At 36.4% G+C, this 14,156-nt stretch overlaps 1 protein-coding gene across 2 annotated transcripts; it reads right to left on the reverse strand.

Annotated features, from left to right (window-relative positions):
- Positions 1-2,403: 2,403 nt before the first annotated feature.
- Positions 2,404-12,720, reverse strand: LOC120158529 (nuclear pore complex protein NUP98A-like). 2 transcript variants are annotated; one of them, XM_039169348.1, is made up of 13 exons: positions 12,547-12,720; positions 12,209-12,265; positions 11,495-11,776; positions 8,262-8,855; positions 7,923-8,147; positions 7,220-7,827; positions 6,087-6,165; positions 5,957-5,999; positions 5,637-5,775; positions 5,368-5,484; positions 5,063-5,240; positions 3,501-3,542; positions 2,404-3,231 (listed from the first exon to the last, which is right to left on the reverse strand). In XM_039169348.1, exons 2-13 carry the CDS (start codon positions 12,225-12,227, stop codon positions 2,576-2,578), a joined length of 2,982 nt encoding a protein of 993 aa, XP_039025279.1. In that variant the 5' UTR covers positions 12,228-12,265; positions 12,547-12,720; the 3' UTR covers positions 2,404-2,575. The 2 variants fall into 2 exon arrangements, with proteins under 2 accessions (XP_039025279.1, XP_039025280.1); XM_039169349.1 differs by having other exon boundaries at positions 12,617-12,719.
- Positions 12,721-14,156: the final 1,436 nt, after the last annotated feature.

Below are 14,156 nucleotides of genomic sequence, written 5' to 3' on the forward strand. Positions count from 1 at the left end.
GACTTGTAAGACCTTACTATTTACCGAAGGCTCCTCGGCTTTGTGCTCAGGGTAAATCCATACTGCAGGCTCCTCGACTTTTTGCTCAGGGTAAATCTATACCGTAGGCTCCTCGACTTTGTGCTCAGGTTTAATCCATACCGCATGCTCCTCGACTTTGTGCTTAGGGTATGTCCTTACTACAGACTCCTCTGCTTTGTGCATAGGATAAGAGCTTACCGCATGCTCCTCTGCTTTGTGCACAGGGTAAGCCCTTACTGGGTGTACAAGTGGGTGTATGGTTCTAGGGAACCTACACATTCTGGTGATCGGACGGGGGTAGTGTCCATGTTTTTAAAGCATGTTTGATGAACTAATTTTTACTAAGGTATTTTATTTGTATGTTTTTATACACCGTAAGGAGCACACTGAGTTTTTTAGCTCATTCTGTTAATTTTAACCTTTCAGATAATAGCAGACTTGTCATCAGGAGGATCGACTACTCCTACTTTTGTACTACTATATATCTCTATATGCCTTTGTTATACTTTGGTGACATGTGTTTTGCTACCGTATTGATATATATGTATTACCGATATTTTGTTTTGTAAATGATTCATATGTTTTCTGATATTTATATATATATGTTTATCGTATGAATCCTTATTATAGATAAATTTGATATTATAATGTTATATGGGTTTTAACGTTGTTTTAAATATGAAAAAAAAAATTAAATGTGATATGTGACCGTCTAGATTTGGACATAACGTCCAGGCCGGGTCTAGGGGTTACATGCATTCCCTTTAGCGTCTTTGTAACACCTTAAAATTCTGTCTAATTTTTTTCCTTGTCCGATGATTAGGACACTCTTTTTCAATAAGTTATTTTAGTGTTTTAGATTTTCGATAATGGAATTAAATATATTTTATAGCATAGATTAAAGAATAATTGATTTTTGATAAAAATTTATGGACTAAAATATGATAAATGAATATTTTGGTAACTGTAATGAAAAGTGAAAACTTACGTGTTCAAATGAAAACAAAAGAACAGATTAATAGGTACATGTTTAATTAGACCATGCGATGATTAGTTTAAGAGGAGAAAAGATAAAGAACTAATCTTAAGATTTCACCATTTCTAAAATAGTGAATACGCTACTTGTGTGTCTTTTAGTTATAATTTAGTCATTTTCCTCTTGATTACTAAATTGGTAATTTGGGTTTCCCTCCTTAGAAGGTTTATTCTACTTATTTAAAAGTATTTTTAGAGAAGATTGAAGAACTATTCTCTCATCATCTTTTTCCTCTCAAACCCTAAAATATCATAAATCACATTGTTTCTTTCTAAAAGATTTAGGCATTTTTCTAATATAAATTGGAAAGAAAACATATATTTGGAACATTCATCTCATGAAATTTTCATTGGTAATATAAATTTTCAATTTTTGGAAAGTTAATTTGAAATCCTAAATTGAATCTAAATTAAAGTTTATGGTGAAATTGAGAGATTATACTGAAATTGATCATTGATGATGAAATTGTCATTGATTATGTATTTCTCCACTCTTAAAGCAAGTGGATCCAGAGGAGAAATCAATAAAAAAGAAAGATTAAGATCCCTAATACTGCTTACTTTGAGTCAAAATCGAATAGCTTCGATTACTGAGGGTAGTTACTTTTGTTATAATTATTATGATTGTTATGCTTTGATTGACCGTTACTATGTACGTAATGTTATATGCATAATTATTGACTCACTTAGAGCACAAAGGGATGGCATAGTTAATAGAAATGTTGGTAAGTTACATGTTTTATTGCCTATGCTATGTATTATGATCATATTGAACTTATTGATATATGATTGTTATAGAGTTATTCCGGTAAGTAGGGTTATAATGATCAATGGCTTATGATCACCCTGTCGAATTCGGTATATAATTAGTATGTTATAGAGTCCATAACATTTGTACGAGTGTTGTAAAGCTTAATCTTGTTAGTAACGAAGGAATGTGGATGATTAATCAGGTTTATGTCCAGGTAATAGCGAAGAAATTGACCACTATTATTATGACACTATTGACAGTGACGTAAGAGATTCTTGCATCTATAATTTGAAAGGGTATCATTTGAAATTATTGATACATTCATGATTAATGCGTTCATTTTATTCATGTTTTATTCTATAAATATGACAACAACAACCAACAACGAAGTTATGAACGAGTTCATTTCGCAACTCATTTTGCAGCCTTTTTATATTAAACGAATCAAAGTGCAGTACAAGGACCACTATACCTAACATATCCAAAGAGTTTAAAAATTAAAATGTATATTGATTTAAATTAAATTTAATAAATCCAAACCATTTAATAAAACTAAATTCAAATTTAACATCCGTCATGGTATCCATTTCCGGATTACGGATTTCTTTGTAATGCAAAATAAAAAAGGGAAGGAAAGAAAGAACAAGACAACAATTCATTGGTTTACCAGAGATGGGTTGAATTTTGTACAATTCGAACACACTACCTATCAACGCTTAGCATGAAGGCATTGTAACATTGTCCCTATCAATCTGCAATAGCGCATTTTCAGTAATCATCTTCCAACTTGTACCTGCTGAAGTGATTGACCCTGAATTTCCACTCTCCTTGGATAGGATCATAAGAAAGAAACTCGGCTCCTTGGTCCTCCGCCTTCCTTTTGAGCATTTCCTTATATTTCTCGACTTTCGGACCTTCCATATACTGCTGTCCCGTCTTTTTATCGAAGCACTTTATGTTAAGAAGCGTTACCACTGCAGGCTTATTGAGACCTTGTCCAACAGGAGGTTTCTTGGTGTCATCCATGTAAACAATTACCTCACGGTTGTTGAACTGCACAAGGGATTCCAGATCCAGACGTCTCACATCTGTCTCACCCAGGAACTTGATGCTTCCGTAACCATTCCGCCCGACCACAAAGTCCTTGACATGCCGACAGTACCCTGGTTCAGCCCTTTCCTTTGCCGCCAGTTCCTGGATTCGAGGTTCTGTATAGTAATCAGACCGCTTAAGCTTCGGCATTAGAGCCTCTATGTCAGCCCCATGCTCGAACACGATAGCAGCCTCACCAGCTCTATGGCCATTGAGAGTCATGTATGAATCCTCTTTCTGAGAATAATGATCATCATGGACTCCACTAGCTTTCTGGCTACCTCTGACTGGATGAATTTGCTCCTTCACAAGGCCGTTTTCACCTGGATTTCCTAAAAAATCATATAAATAAAGAAAGATTGAACAGCAGCCTAGATGATCAGACAACTATCGAAATCTTTATCAGAAAAGAAACAAAATGCCACCATGGCAGAAAGGGAATAGAAAACAGGCCATGCAACAGGGGTGAGGGACAGAGAGATTGCAAGCCATGAAAGTTCCACATCATAAAATGCTATATAAAAGAAGCAATATAAATTAATAAAATGGCATGACAGGAACCTAAAGGTGATTACAGTTTCATGTAAAAGATACTACTTACCATCTTCATTCTCAGCATTGGAGACATCATCAGAAATTTTGCCTAAATGAAAAACATGCTCCAAATAGTCAGCATGAGTAGCAAAAAATCCTTTTAATCAGACTATTAAAAATAAATAAATAACCATGAATTCAGTCATCTTAAAACGGTTAAAGTCTATTAAAAGTCTTTGTACTATACCTAAAAGTTCATTTTAGTCCCTCTACTATAAACATGTACATTTAAGTTCTTGCGTTGAAAAGTGAATATCTTGGTCCAAATTTTTAAAGTTATTGCTATTTAGCTTAAATATTTTGGTTTAAACACCCTTAAGTCCCTATCAATTTTGAAATTGAGCAAATTGATCCCTCTTCAAAAAAGGAGAGTAATTTATTCAATGTACATTTTGAAAGTGGATAAATAAGAATGATCTATGATGGTGTTGACCTTTTCATTAGTACATGACATGTGCTCAACTCTGATTGGATTGTGTTTAAAATAATATAAAAACTGAAAAATTTAAACAACTTCATAATATTTTTTTCATAATTTTGAACATTTTATTGAAATTTTAAATATTTTTCTCTGATATTTTATCATTTTTTCAATTGAACCCTTACTTCCACTTCGAATCTAAAATTAAGAAAATTCAATGTTCACTTTTTCATCTAAACCATTTTTTATGTTTCGGTTTGTACTTATAATAATGTTATTGTAAGTGAAGACAGCGGAGTTTGGAGTCAGAATATGAAATGATTTTGCATTTAGATTTTAAAAATTTTATGTAAAAGTTCACAAAAAATGTTTCGAGAGATTAATTTGCTTGAGTTCAAAATTGAGAGGGACCTAAAGAGAGTTTAAACTAAAATATTTTAGCCAACTAACAATAACTATTGTGTTTGGGACCAAAATGGTAACTTTTCAAACATTTAGGGACTAAAATGTTCTATTTTGTAGTAGATGGACTAAAATGAACTTTTCCGCATAGTACATAGACAAATGTTCCTTTCTTTAGGTATAGTACAAAGAGACTAAGATAAATTTTCAGGTATAGTACAAAGACTTCTAATAGACTAACCTTTTGAGAACAAAATCACAGCATTTTCTCAGTTGAAAAAGAATATCGCAATGGCACAAAAAGAGACTTGTCACAATAGAAGGCATTACTATTTATTTCACTAGGTCGATTGGTATCACATGGTTAGCTAATCGCTTTGACCATAATCCGAGGTGTCCATATAGGAGTGTCTTGGAGAAAGGGACAAGAGAGAATAGAAACACGAGACACTACAAATAGGAATCAATTACATAAGGAAAAAAAGACTCTCAATACTAACTACTCAGAGACTAAATGCTACTAACATGGACTAGAGCAAAAATGGCATTTTGAGACAATAGCTGAGAAACTTATGAAGTCCTTCAGTTGTAGGTAAGCAACACATGGAAGAAATAAGCCTACAAAGAATTAAGTGCCTAAAAAAGCAATCACTTTCACCCTTGGCTATGCAAACTTTGGTTCTCTGATCCTAACTTATTCACTTGATCCCATCAATAGAATTCAGATTAACTCGAAAGAAACTTACCATTCTCATGCACATGAGTGGAAGCAACCTTCAACGGAGATGCCTTCTCGGAAGAAGTTCTTGAAGGCCAACTTTCTATGGGACGAATGACTAGAGCTCTTGGATTTTCCCTAGGAATAAAAACAGCATCAGCCTTTGGTGTGCTGGGTGTATCTTCATCATCATTGAAAAATGAAACCTGCATATATTGATTAACAAATAAAATAAACACATGCTAGAATTGTAAACTCATATGGCAATCAATTGAATAATAGTTCAAATCAGAGGATTAGAGTTACTAATTTTATGAGAGGTAGGACCCTCACCTTTGGGTTGTTACTATTAGGGTGATATTTCCTTGCCGGAAAACTAATCCGTCTTTGCGAATGGTACCGAGAAGTCAATAAGGGAGATATTCTAACAGGGGGAGGTTTGTGCACCACCTGATAGTAATCGGCAGTCAACCAATGAATACTATTATATTTTTAATTTAAAGCAAAATCATTGGTATCTTGAAGAGAGAACTAATGATCTACAACAAGTGAACAGATCAACAACTCAAACTTGAAAAAGAAGAGCGAGGTCAGAAAGTTACAGGCATGCTGGAAATTCCATACTGAACAGATGGTGCACTCCCAGCCCGACCAATAGACATTTGAGGCATTGCAGGGAGTGTTCCATAAGGGTTTATAATAGTCCCTGATTGTACTACAGCAGCACTAGGGGTAGCAGACCTGTCAAACAGGAGCATGCAGGATTAGGCTGCACAATAAATCACATTACTTGTATAAACATGGAGAAAAGTTATTTAGGAACACGTCTTCATAGACATGTGTAAATGTAAAAAAAAAAATGTACATATATATATAAATGCCAGTGAAAACAGAAGAAAAATCTCAAGGATATTACACATACGATAGGCCAATATTACTCTGACCAAAAATGCCTGATCCACCACCTATAGTGTCAGCAAAGTCATTATAGTCAGCATCATCAGAGAAAGCTCAAACTCCGATTATAATATTCAAGATAAAGATTCGCCTACCTGATTGTGTCTGATTAAAATTGCTAAAGCTGAAAGCACCACTGGTCTGAGCTGGCTGAAAAGGTAAAGCAAAAGAGGGCTGCACAAAGAGTAGGGCACACTACAAACTTGAGAAAAACATGCATGATTATCACATAAAGACTCGTGTATAGACCTAGAGAGTATTATTGCAAATTAGAACAAACCAAACCCCTAAAGTCTTAATCTCATAAAATATTTTTAATTTTTAAAGCTACCCTCATAAAAATATCTACTCCCCTTTTCAATTAATCACACACAAGGCTCAATATTGGACAAATTAGTTTTGATTCTCAATACAATAAAACGAGGCAGATAATTCTGCAACCTGCAACAGCATGATGAAATGCACAGAAAAAGACTACTTGGAAACAAACAGTATAGCTTCACTAGAAACTGAGACACCCACCCTACCGGTGGAAACAATAAAAATTTATTGAAAATATGAGAGTGAAAAATGATTGAAAATTGTGAAAAGCATGAGATAAACAGTTATTTTGGTGGTTAAAATGATATTGGTAGTTTTTAAATAAATTTATTTTTAATTAAAAACGATAAAAGACCTCAACATTCTTATGACTATATTATCTTTTATTTTATAAACTGGGTATTTGTAATTTTCTTGACTGAGTTGATGTCACTCAACTTGTGACTCGTAGCCATGGCTTTTATAATTTTGAGCGATTCAGACTCCAAAACATCCGGTATTGTATTGCCATGGTTTTTGAGCTCAGTTTACCCTGGGATTTTGTTTTCGTCCCAGAAAAAGGGACGGGAGCATATCTTGGTGGATGGTGGTTCACACAACTGTTCCGAGAGCTGTGAGAGGTTCACACAGGCGTGCCGAGATCCACAGGTGTGAAATGTGAGCACTTGGGCACATGAGTGAATCACCCTCCTCCAAGAGGCGCTTATGTGCCCTCTTCAGGAACTGGGGACAAAATCTCAAAGCTAAACCAAACGCAAACAGCCTAAGAATACAATGCTGGACGTGTTGTGGGGGGGGGGGGGTGAAATCCCTCAACAATAGTAGTATTGGTACTATAACCAAATAATATGAGCTAAGGATCATAAACATGATGAAAAAGGGCAACTACAAAGATTTCACAAGTTACAGTTGTTCCAAAGGCAGCTGAGTTGCTAGGAGCCACGGCTGGAGAGCTTGAAAAGAGATTCCCACTAAATCCAGTGGAAGGTGTGTTGAAAATGCTTGTTTGACCAAAGATAGTAGTATTCTGTCCAAAGTTAGAGGTCATCTGGCCAAAAGCATTGCCTGTCTGCCCAATTGCAGGGGAAGAACTGAACAAAGGTGATGTCTGACTGTTGCCAAAATTTAAGCCAGTGCCAAATGCTGAAGTTGTTGCAGGAGTTACACCAGCACCAAAAATGGACGGCGAAGGTGAAAATGGAGTGACAGACGAACCAAAGAGAGATGAACCAGTTCCAAATGTAGGACTGGGCGATGAACTAAATAATGAAGTTGATGAAGTTTGGCCAAAAAGGCTTGATGATGTTGATTGAAAAGGATTTGATGTAGTAGTCGAGGTTGCAAAACCTGAACTACTGAAGGATGGAGGTTTTATACTAAATGGATTGGTACTTGCGCTGGAGAAAAGATTTGAAGATGGTTGACCAAATGTTGAAGAACCAAAAGGACTTGTAGATGCAGATGACGCCCCAAACCCAATCCCTCCAGTAGACTGAGCAGCTGGCTGCGGTCCACCTGATATTTCACATTAGTACAGAAAGGTAGTGAATATCAAATAACAGAAAAGGAATTACTAACTTTGCGGGTATTACAGTATTTTACAGTGGTACCTTTATCTCCTAATTGATAATCCTCCCATCTCAGCTCCTCGTGACTTTTATCTTTGTAAACAGGCATAGCTGATATTGACTCTAACTTTGCACTTGGCTGCCCGCTCCCGCTATCTGCATCAGTTGTAGGTGTGTAAGGAGCTACTCGACTTCCCCCTCGTTGACCACCGAACGGTGACTGGCCAAGGCTAGAGCTTCCAAATGCCGGGACAGAAGATTGGGTTCCTGCATGAGAACTCAAATTTTAATTGTTTGTGTGCATGTATGCGTGTAAAAGTCAACTGGCACTAACAAAATAATTTCGAAGTTCGTAGTGGATCATGCAGATTGATTACTAACCAAACGGAGAACTCTGGGCTCCAAATGATGTTGTTCCATATGGACTACTACCGAATGCTGGTGTTGATTGACCAAAGGCTGGGCTAGACCCAAAGCTGAACGATGGAGTAGAAGATGCTCCGAAAGCAGGAGTGCTTGAACCCCCAAAAGCAGAACCTGAAGCTCCAAAAGCAGGAGTGGCGGAAGTGCCAAAAGAAGGTGAGCTTGACGCCCCAAATGTGCCTCCAGTTCCAAAGACCGGGGCATTAGACACACCAAATCCTGTTCCAGTGCTCCCAAATGCTGGACTTCCAGTTGAACCAAAGGCAGGGGTGCTCGTGGCACCAAACGCAGGAGTGCTTGTGGCACCGAATGCAGGAGTACTTGAGGCACCAAAGGCAGGGGTGCTTGTGGCACCAAAAGCCGGGGTGCTAGTGGTACCAAAGGCAGGACTGGAACCAAACGCAGACTGAGATGAACCAAAAGGTGTGGAGGAACCAAATATACCACTACCAAATGCAGGTTGAGATTGCTGATTTGTGCTTCCAAAAGGAATTGATTGAGTGGGAGTAGAACCAAAGCCAAATGCAGGCTTCGGACCAAACAGAGAAGATCCTATACAAAACAAAGTCAAAAGATACCAGTTTACCCAAAAGCTAACGATCTAAAAGTCTCATCTTCATTCAAAAAAAAAATAATGATCTAAAAGTCACTCATTACCAGAAACTAGCAGCTTAATTGTTTTTGAGTAATAACGAGAGCTCCACATTAAAGATAGTTCTCCTTCATGATCATGTTTAAGTGGTTAATGAAGAATGAAGTAATTTAAAAAAAAAAAAAAACTATTCTTCAAACTTTCAGTTTTCCAATACATCCCTTTCCAGCTACCCAGTTCTCTCCATGGAATCCCATCGCCCGCCTCAGTCCAGGCGAACTCGTGGGGTCGCTGCAACAGCCGAAGGAGGTGCAGACGCTGTGTAACCCACTAGTACCCCTTCTGGACCCGTCAACGCAATCACTCTTTCCTACTCTGGCAAGGAAAAACATGAGAGGGAGAACAAAAAGGAGAGATCAAAGCTCCGGAAAAGGAACAGGCGAGCCTACACCAGACGTATGCTGGCCGGATTGAGGCAGTTCGGTAATTTCCTTCTCTCCTAGCGTTCTAATATGAACAATGTACAAGCCGCCTTGGCCCGTGAGGCAAGTTGGACAGTTGAGGCCAATGGCACTACCTACAAGCACTCGCCTTCGTCCCTTAATCAGCAAAATTTAAGAGTATATTCAGGGAGGTCGGGTGAAAGTCCTTTATCAAACGGGCGTTTGAAAAATTGCTCTGTTAAAGCTACTTCATATTGTCAACCACCTATTGTTAGGACTGATGACAATGGAATGTCTTCTTCTCAAGGAGGGAAACAAAAGGTCGGAAAGAATTTTGTAGTACGGGCATCATCATCTTTTCCTATCGCTGATTTTGATCATGATAGAACTAAGGAGAGCACCACGAAAGGGTACTCCTATGAAAAGTTTTCTGAAGTAACGAAAAAGAGAAGAAATGGGTTTCAAAATTGCTCGAAGGATGATCATCCAAGAATCGGAAATGGTTGTTACACGATTTTTATCGATAACCTTCCAGAGACGATCCATTGGAAAAGACTTGGGTCTACTTTTGGCTCTCATGGCCAAGTTACTGATGCCTTCATTCCTAAGAAAAGAAACTCGAAAGGGGTCCGTTTTGGGTTTATTCGCTATGCAACAATTGAAGAAGCCAGGATAACAATATCAAAGATGAATGGTAATTATATATACGGTAGCAAAGTTAGAGTCTCTTTGGTTAAATATAAACCCCGACAGTCTTTCTGGAGGAAGTCCTCGACAGTTGTTCATAGTAAGTCTGCGAGGGAAGATATTTTGAGGAATAAACTCTTTGAAGTTGAGGGCGTAGTCGACGAAGATAAACTACAAGTGTTGAGCAACTGTCTTGTGGGGTGGTGCAAGAACTTTATAAAAATTGGTAATCTTGCTAGCCAAATACAAGCCAAAGGATTAGCTGGTTTCACGCTAATGAGAGCTGTTGGTAATGTAATTCTCATGGTTTTTGAAGACTCTGATTCGTTAAGAAGCATGAAGGATGATAAGTTAGAGACGCTTGCAGAATGGTTTTCCAGAGTGGAAACTTGGTCAGAGAGCCTAGCGGTGGAGTGCCGGCGCGTGTGGTTAGTTTGCGAAGGTATCCCTTTTCACGCTTGGAATTGGGATACTTTCAAAAACACTGCAACTAAGTGGGGCAAGTTAATAGCAATTGACAACAGTTGTGAGTTTCCATCGTCTTTTGATCGGGCTAAAATTCAAATACTCACAAACGCTAAAGGGAGAATTGATGAGTTGTTGGAGTTGAAGGTCGGTGATAATTTATTCAATGTCTTGGTGCATGAAGTTGATCCTTCCTTCAAACCTAATTCTTGGGTCCCTGAAGATTGCGATATTTCTTTAGATCTTGTTCCTCCTTTTGGATCGTGATTGTTCGACGGTTGTATTCAGAGGTGTTTTCTAGTTTGGGGTGGTAATTGTTGGTTTTTATTTAGCTATGTAATCTTACATCTTGAGGTGTATTTTAGAAATAGGGTTATTGTCTTAGGGACTTTTTGTTTGAAGATGTAAGATTTCTAGGTGATATGGTTTGTAACGGTGTATATTTCCCGTATGAGGGATCAGTGTTACCACATGTACTTGGTCTACTATTTAATAAAATATGAGGCACTCTTTTCTTCCTTCCTATGTTCTTCTACATACTTCTAAGTATGTGGAAGAATACGAAGGAAGTTTTTAACGAGACCTCCAACTTCTATCAAAAAAAAATGAACACTAAATTTTCCATCCCCATAAAATAAAAGTGCAACTAACTGTAACGTGGATATATATTTGCATGATAACTATTAGAATGCTATGCTTAAGGCGTCACAAAATACCAATGATCTACACATTACTCTATAGAATATAAATTCTTATAGATACACATTACTCTAAAGTCTAAACTCTAAAGTAAAGAGTATAAATGCATATAGGTAACTAAACAAACCTAACAAAAAAGATTAGTGTTGACTCTTCGTTGAGCATAACGATCGAATTCTAGAATTTACACATTATGTCAATTGCAATCGTATTATTTGATATAATTAACAGGAGGAATATGAAATTATCCAAATGAAGGATAACTAAATCATAATGATAGCCAGGGAAAACATACACACACTTACCACCAAAAGATGATGATGAACTGCCGAAAGCAGGTGTAGAAGAACTAAAAGCTGGAGATGATGAGGCACCGAAGGAAGTTGTTGAGGAGAAGGGAGAAGAAGATTGGGCTGCACCGAACACTCCAGTAGAAGTACCCCCAAATAATGAAACCCCTGTTTGGGAACCAAAAGGATTTGGACTACCAAAGGAAGGTTTAGGTGCAAAGGGATTGCTACTTGCATTGCTGGTCTGGCCAAAAACAGATTGGGATGCAAACGGGCTACTTGATGATTGCCCAAAAGCTGTTTGAAGAGTTTCTAACAATTAACTTAATGGTACAAAAAAATCATAATTAAAACAAATTTATTCTCAAAAAGGATAAGGTGTAACAGAAGAACAGAAAATTATCAGGATACAGGCACACACTTTTATTGTAATAAGTGAAGTAGCATACTAGCATTTAAAGAAAGCCGCCAAAATACAATAACAATAATAATAATAACTTAAAAAAAATACGTGTAGGTGGGTATAAAAATGGGAAGAAGAATAAGAAGATAATCTATGCATATCATGGATATATGACATATAAATGCGTTTATAAAAGTTACTCGCAGAAGCTTCTGCTTTTAAAAAGGAAAGGAATCAATTATGCATTCATCGGAATGACATCTCAAACTACAAAATCAGGATACGATTTCAACCAGAAAGAGTGGAAAGGTAAGAGAAAGTCTCACGGTTAGATGCACCAAACATCTTTTTCTATGCAGTTCTTCACTCCACAGGACCTTGATCTTAAAATAAGAACATAAAATGAAGCAGAAAACGGATTAACCAAACACGGAAACTAGAATAAGAAACGAAACAAATAAATTAAAATTAAATCCATGCGAAAATTTAAACTAATAATACGGAAATAAATTAAATGCGGAAAACTAAAATCGGATCCATTTTCTGATCAAAATAATCATTCCTTTAGTAGCGATCGAAACGTTCTAAAAATTAGTTCTACTAATTCAGTCACTTAAAACTAAATAAGAAAAACACGCAAAAAAGAAAAAGAATGAAGATATACCGAGAGAAAATGTGTTGGATGCTTTAATGAATCGCAAATAACACCTCAGATATTAAAATCAGGCGCGAACCTTTTTTTCCAAAGGATCTGAATTGGGAGATCGTGTGGGAGAATCAGATCGTAAAGGGTGGAAAGAGGAAGTGGGAGAGACCCACGAAGCCAGAATGAACCAAACGGAGAAGAAAGTAAATCGGATCAATCACAAATAGAGGGATAGCTTTCATCGAGCTATCCACGTGGCACTTTCTTTTACTCTATCTTCGGACGAGTACATTTTAGGGTAAGGGTACACTGTAACATTGACCATATTTAACTGCAATTATATCATTAAATCTATTAACGAGATGATAAGGTATTTTCAATCGTGATAATGATAAAACGGCTTCTTCACTAAAATGACGTTATTTTATTGAAGTCATTTGATGAAAAATTGTTTTCCATGAAATTTAAATCAAAGTGCTTCATGAACCAATGTTAAACATCCAACCACCAAACAAACTTAGAAACCTGTTAGATTCTTAACAAAACTAATATATATGTTAATATTAGTTTATAATTTCATCTTCTTCATCAATCCAAATCCATTATTATCTTAACTCATTGCCCAGCTTTCATTCAAAGCTTCTATCTTTGTCCTTTTTTTCATCCTCCACACACCTTATCGTCCTCAACCATGAACATATTAACCGTCTCATATTATACCAGAAACTCTGTTTTTTCTGACACTTCAGTGATGCCAACCAACTGCTCGATGAAATGTCAAGCTCAAGGTTGTTAATTTAGTTTCTAGGTTCAACACCCAACCTTCCTTGAAGGTTTTCAATTTAATACTTGATGTTCTTGTTAAGGAAGATATAAATCTGGCTAGAAAGTTTTATAGGAAGAAGATGATGTCGATTAGTGTTCAAGGAAGGGAAGAAGCGGAGGGAGAGTGTAGGAAGATGCAATTGAAGGTTGTTCCCAAGAAAAAAATATTTGAAGATAAGGACGATTTTGTGAGTTTGGACGTGGGATTTAATCTGACTATAAACTCAAAATTTTTAAGGTTTTGTTGAGGTTCAAATGAAGGAGATGAAGACTATTAGTTGTGTTTATAAAAATTAAAAATTAAAACTGTTATTTAACCTTTATAATAGTTTTGTTAAGGTTTCTAAACTTATTTGGTACAAATCTCATATAAAGCATTTTTTCTATCAATAAAACAATGTCGTTTTAGGTTTTTTTAACATCAAAACAGTTGTATCAAAACGACGTAGTTTTGGTGAAGAAATCATATCATTACCGTCACGGCACCGATATGTCATGTCACCATCTTGTTAATAGATTAACAACGGCTGCCATAATTGCAATAAAATATAAACGTCAGTGTTAAAATTGACAAAACTAAAATGTTAGTGTTATAAACGAGACAACGCTTAAAGGTTAGTGATATCTGATGTAGTTTACCCTTAGGGTAATTATGTGTTTGGTCATTCAACTATAATTTGTTTTTAAAAAATATCTAGAATTATATTGGCATAATGATAAAATTATCTCTCAATGTTTGTACAAATGATCATTTTGACCTCTATTATTTTTGAAGTATTTTAGCCCTAATATTTCAATATTTG

Source organism: Hibiscus syriacus, unplaced genomic scaffold (assembly GCF_006381635.1).
Source record: "Hibiscus syriacus cultivar Baekdansim isolate YM2019G1 unplaced genomic scaffold, ASM638163v2 tig00111330_pilon, whole genome shotgun sequence".
NCBI lineage: Eukaryota > Viridiplantae > Streptophyta > Magnoliopsida > Malvales > Malvaceae > Hibiscus > Hibiscus syriacus.

Bases quoted from the DNA above. Each gene is read 5' to 3' on its own strand.
- LOC120158529 (XM_039169348.1), bottom strand. The intron at 8,148-8,261 runs GTTAGTAATCAA...GTTCTCATGCAG, and splicing joins AGCCCAGAGTTCTCCGTTTG to GAACCCAATCTTCTGTCCCG. The intron at 6,000-6,086 runs GTAGGCGAATCT...CTGACACTATAG, and splicing joins TTTTAATCAGACACAATCAG to GTGGTGGATCAGGCATTTTT.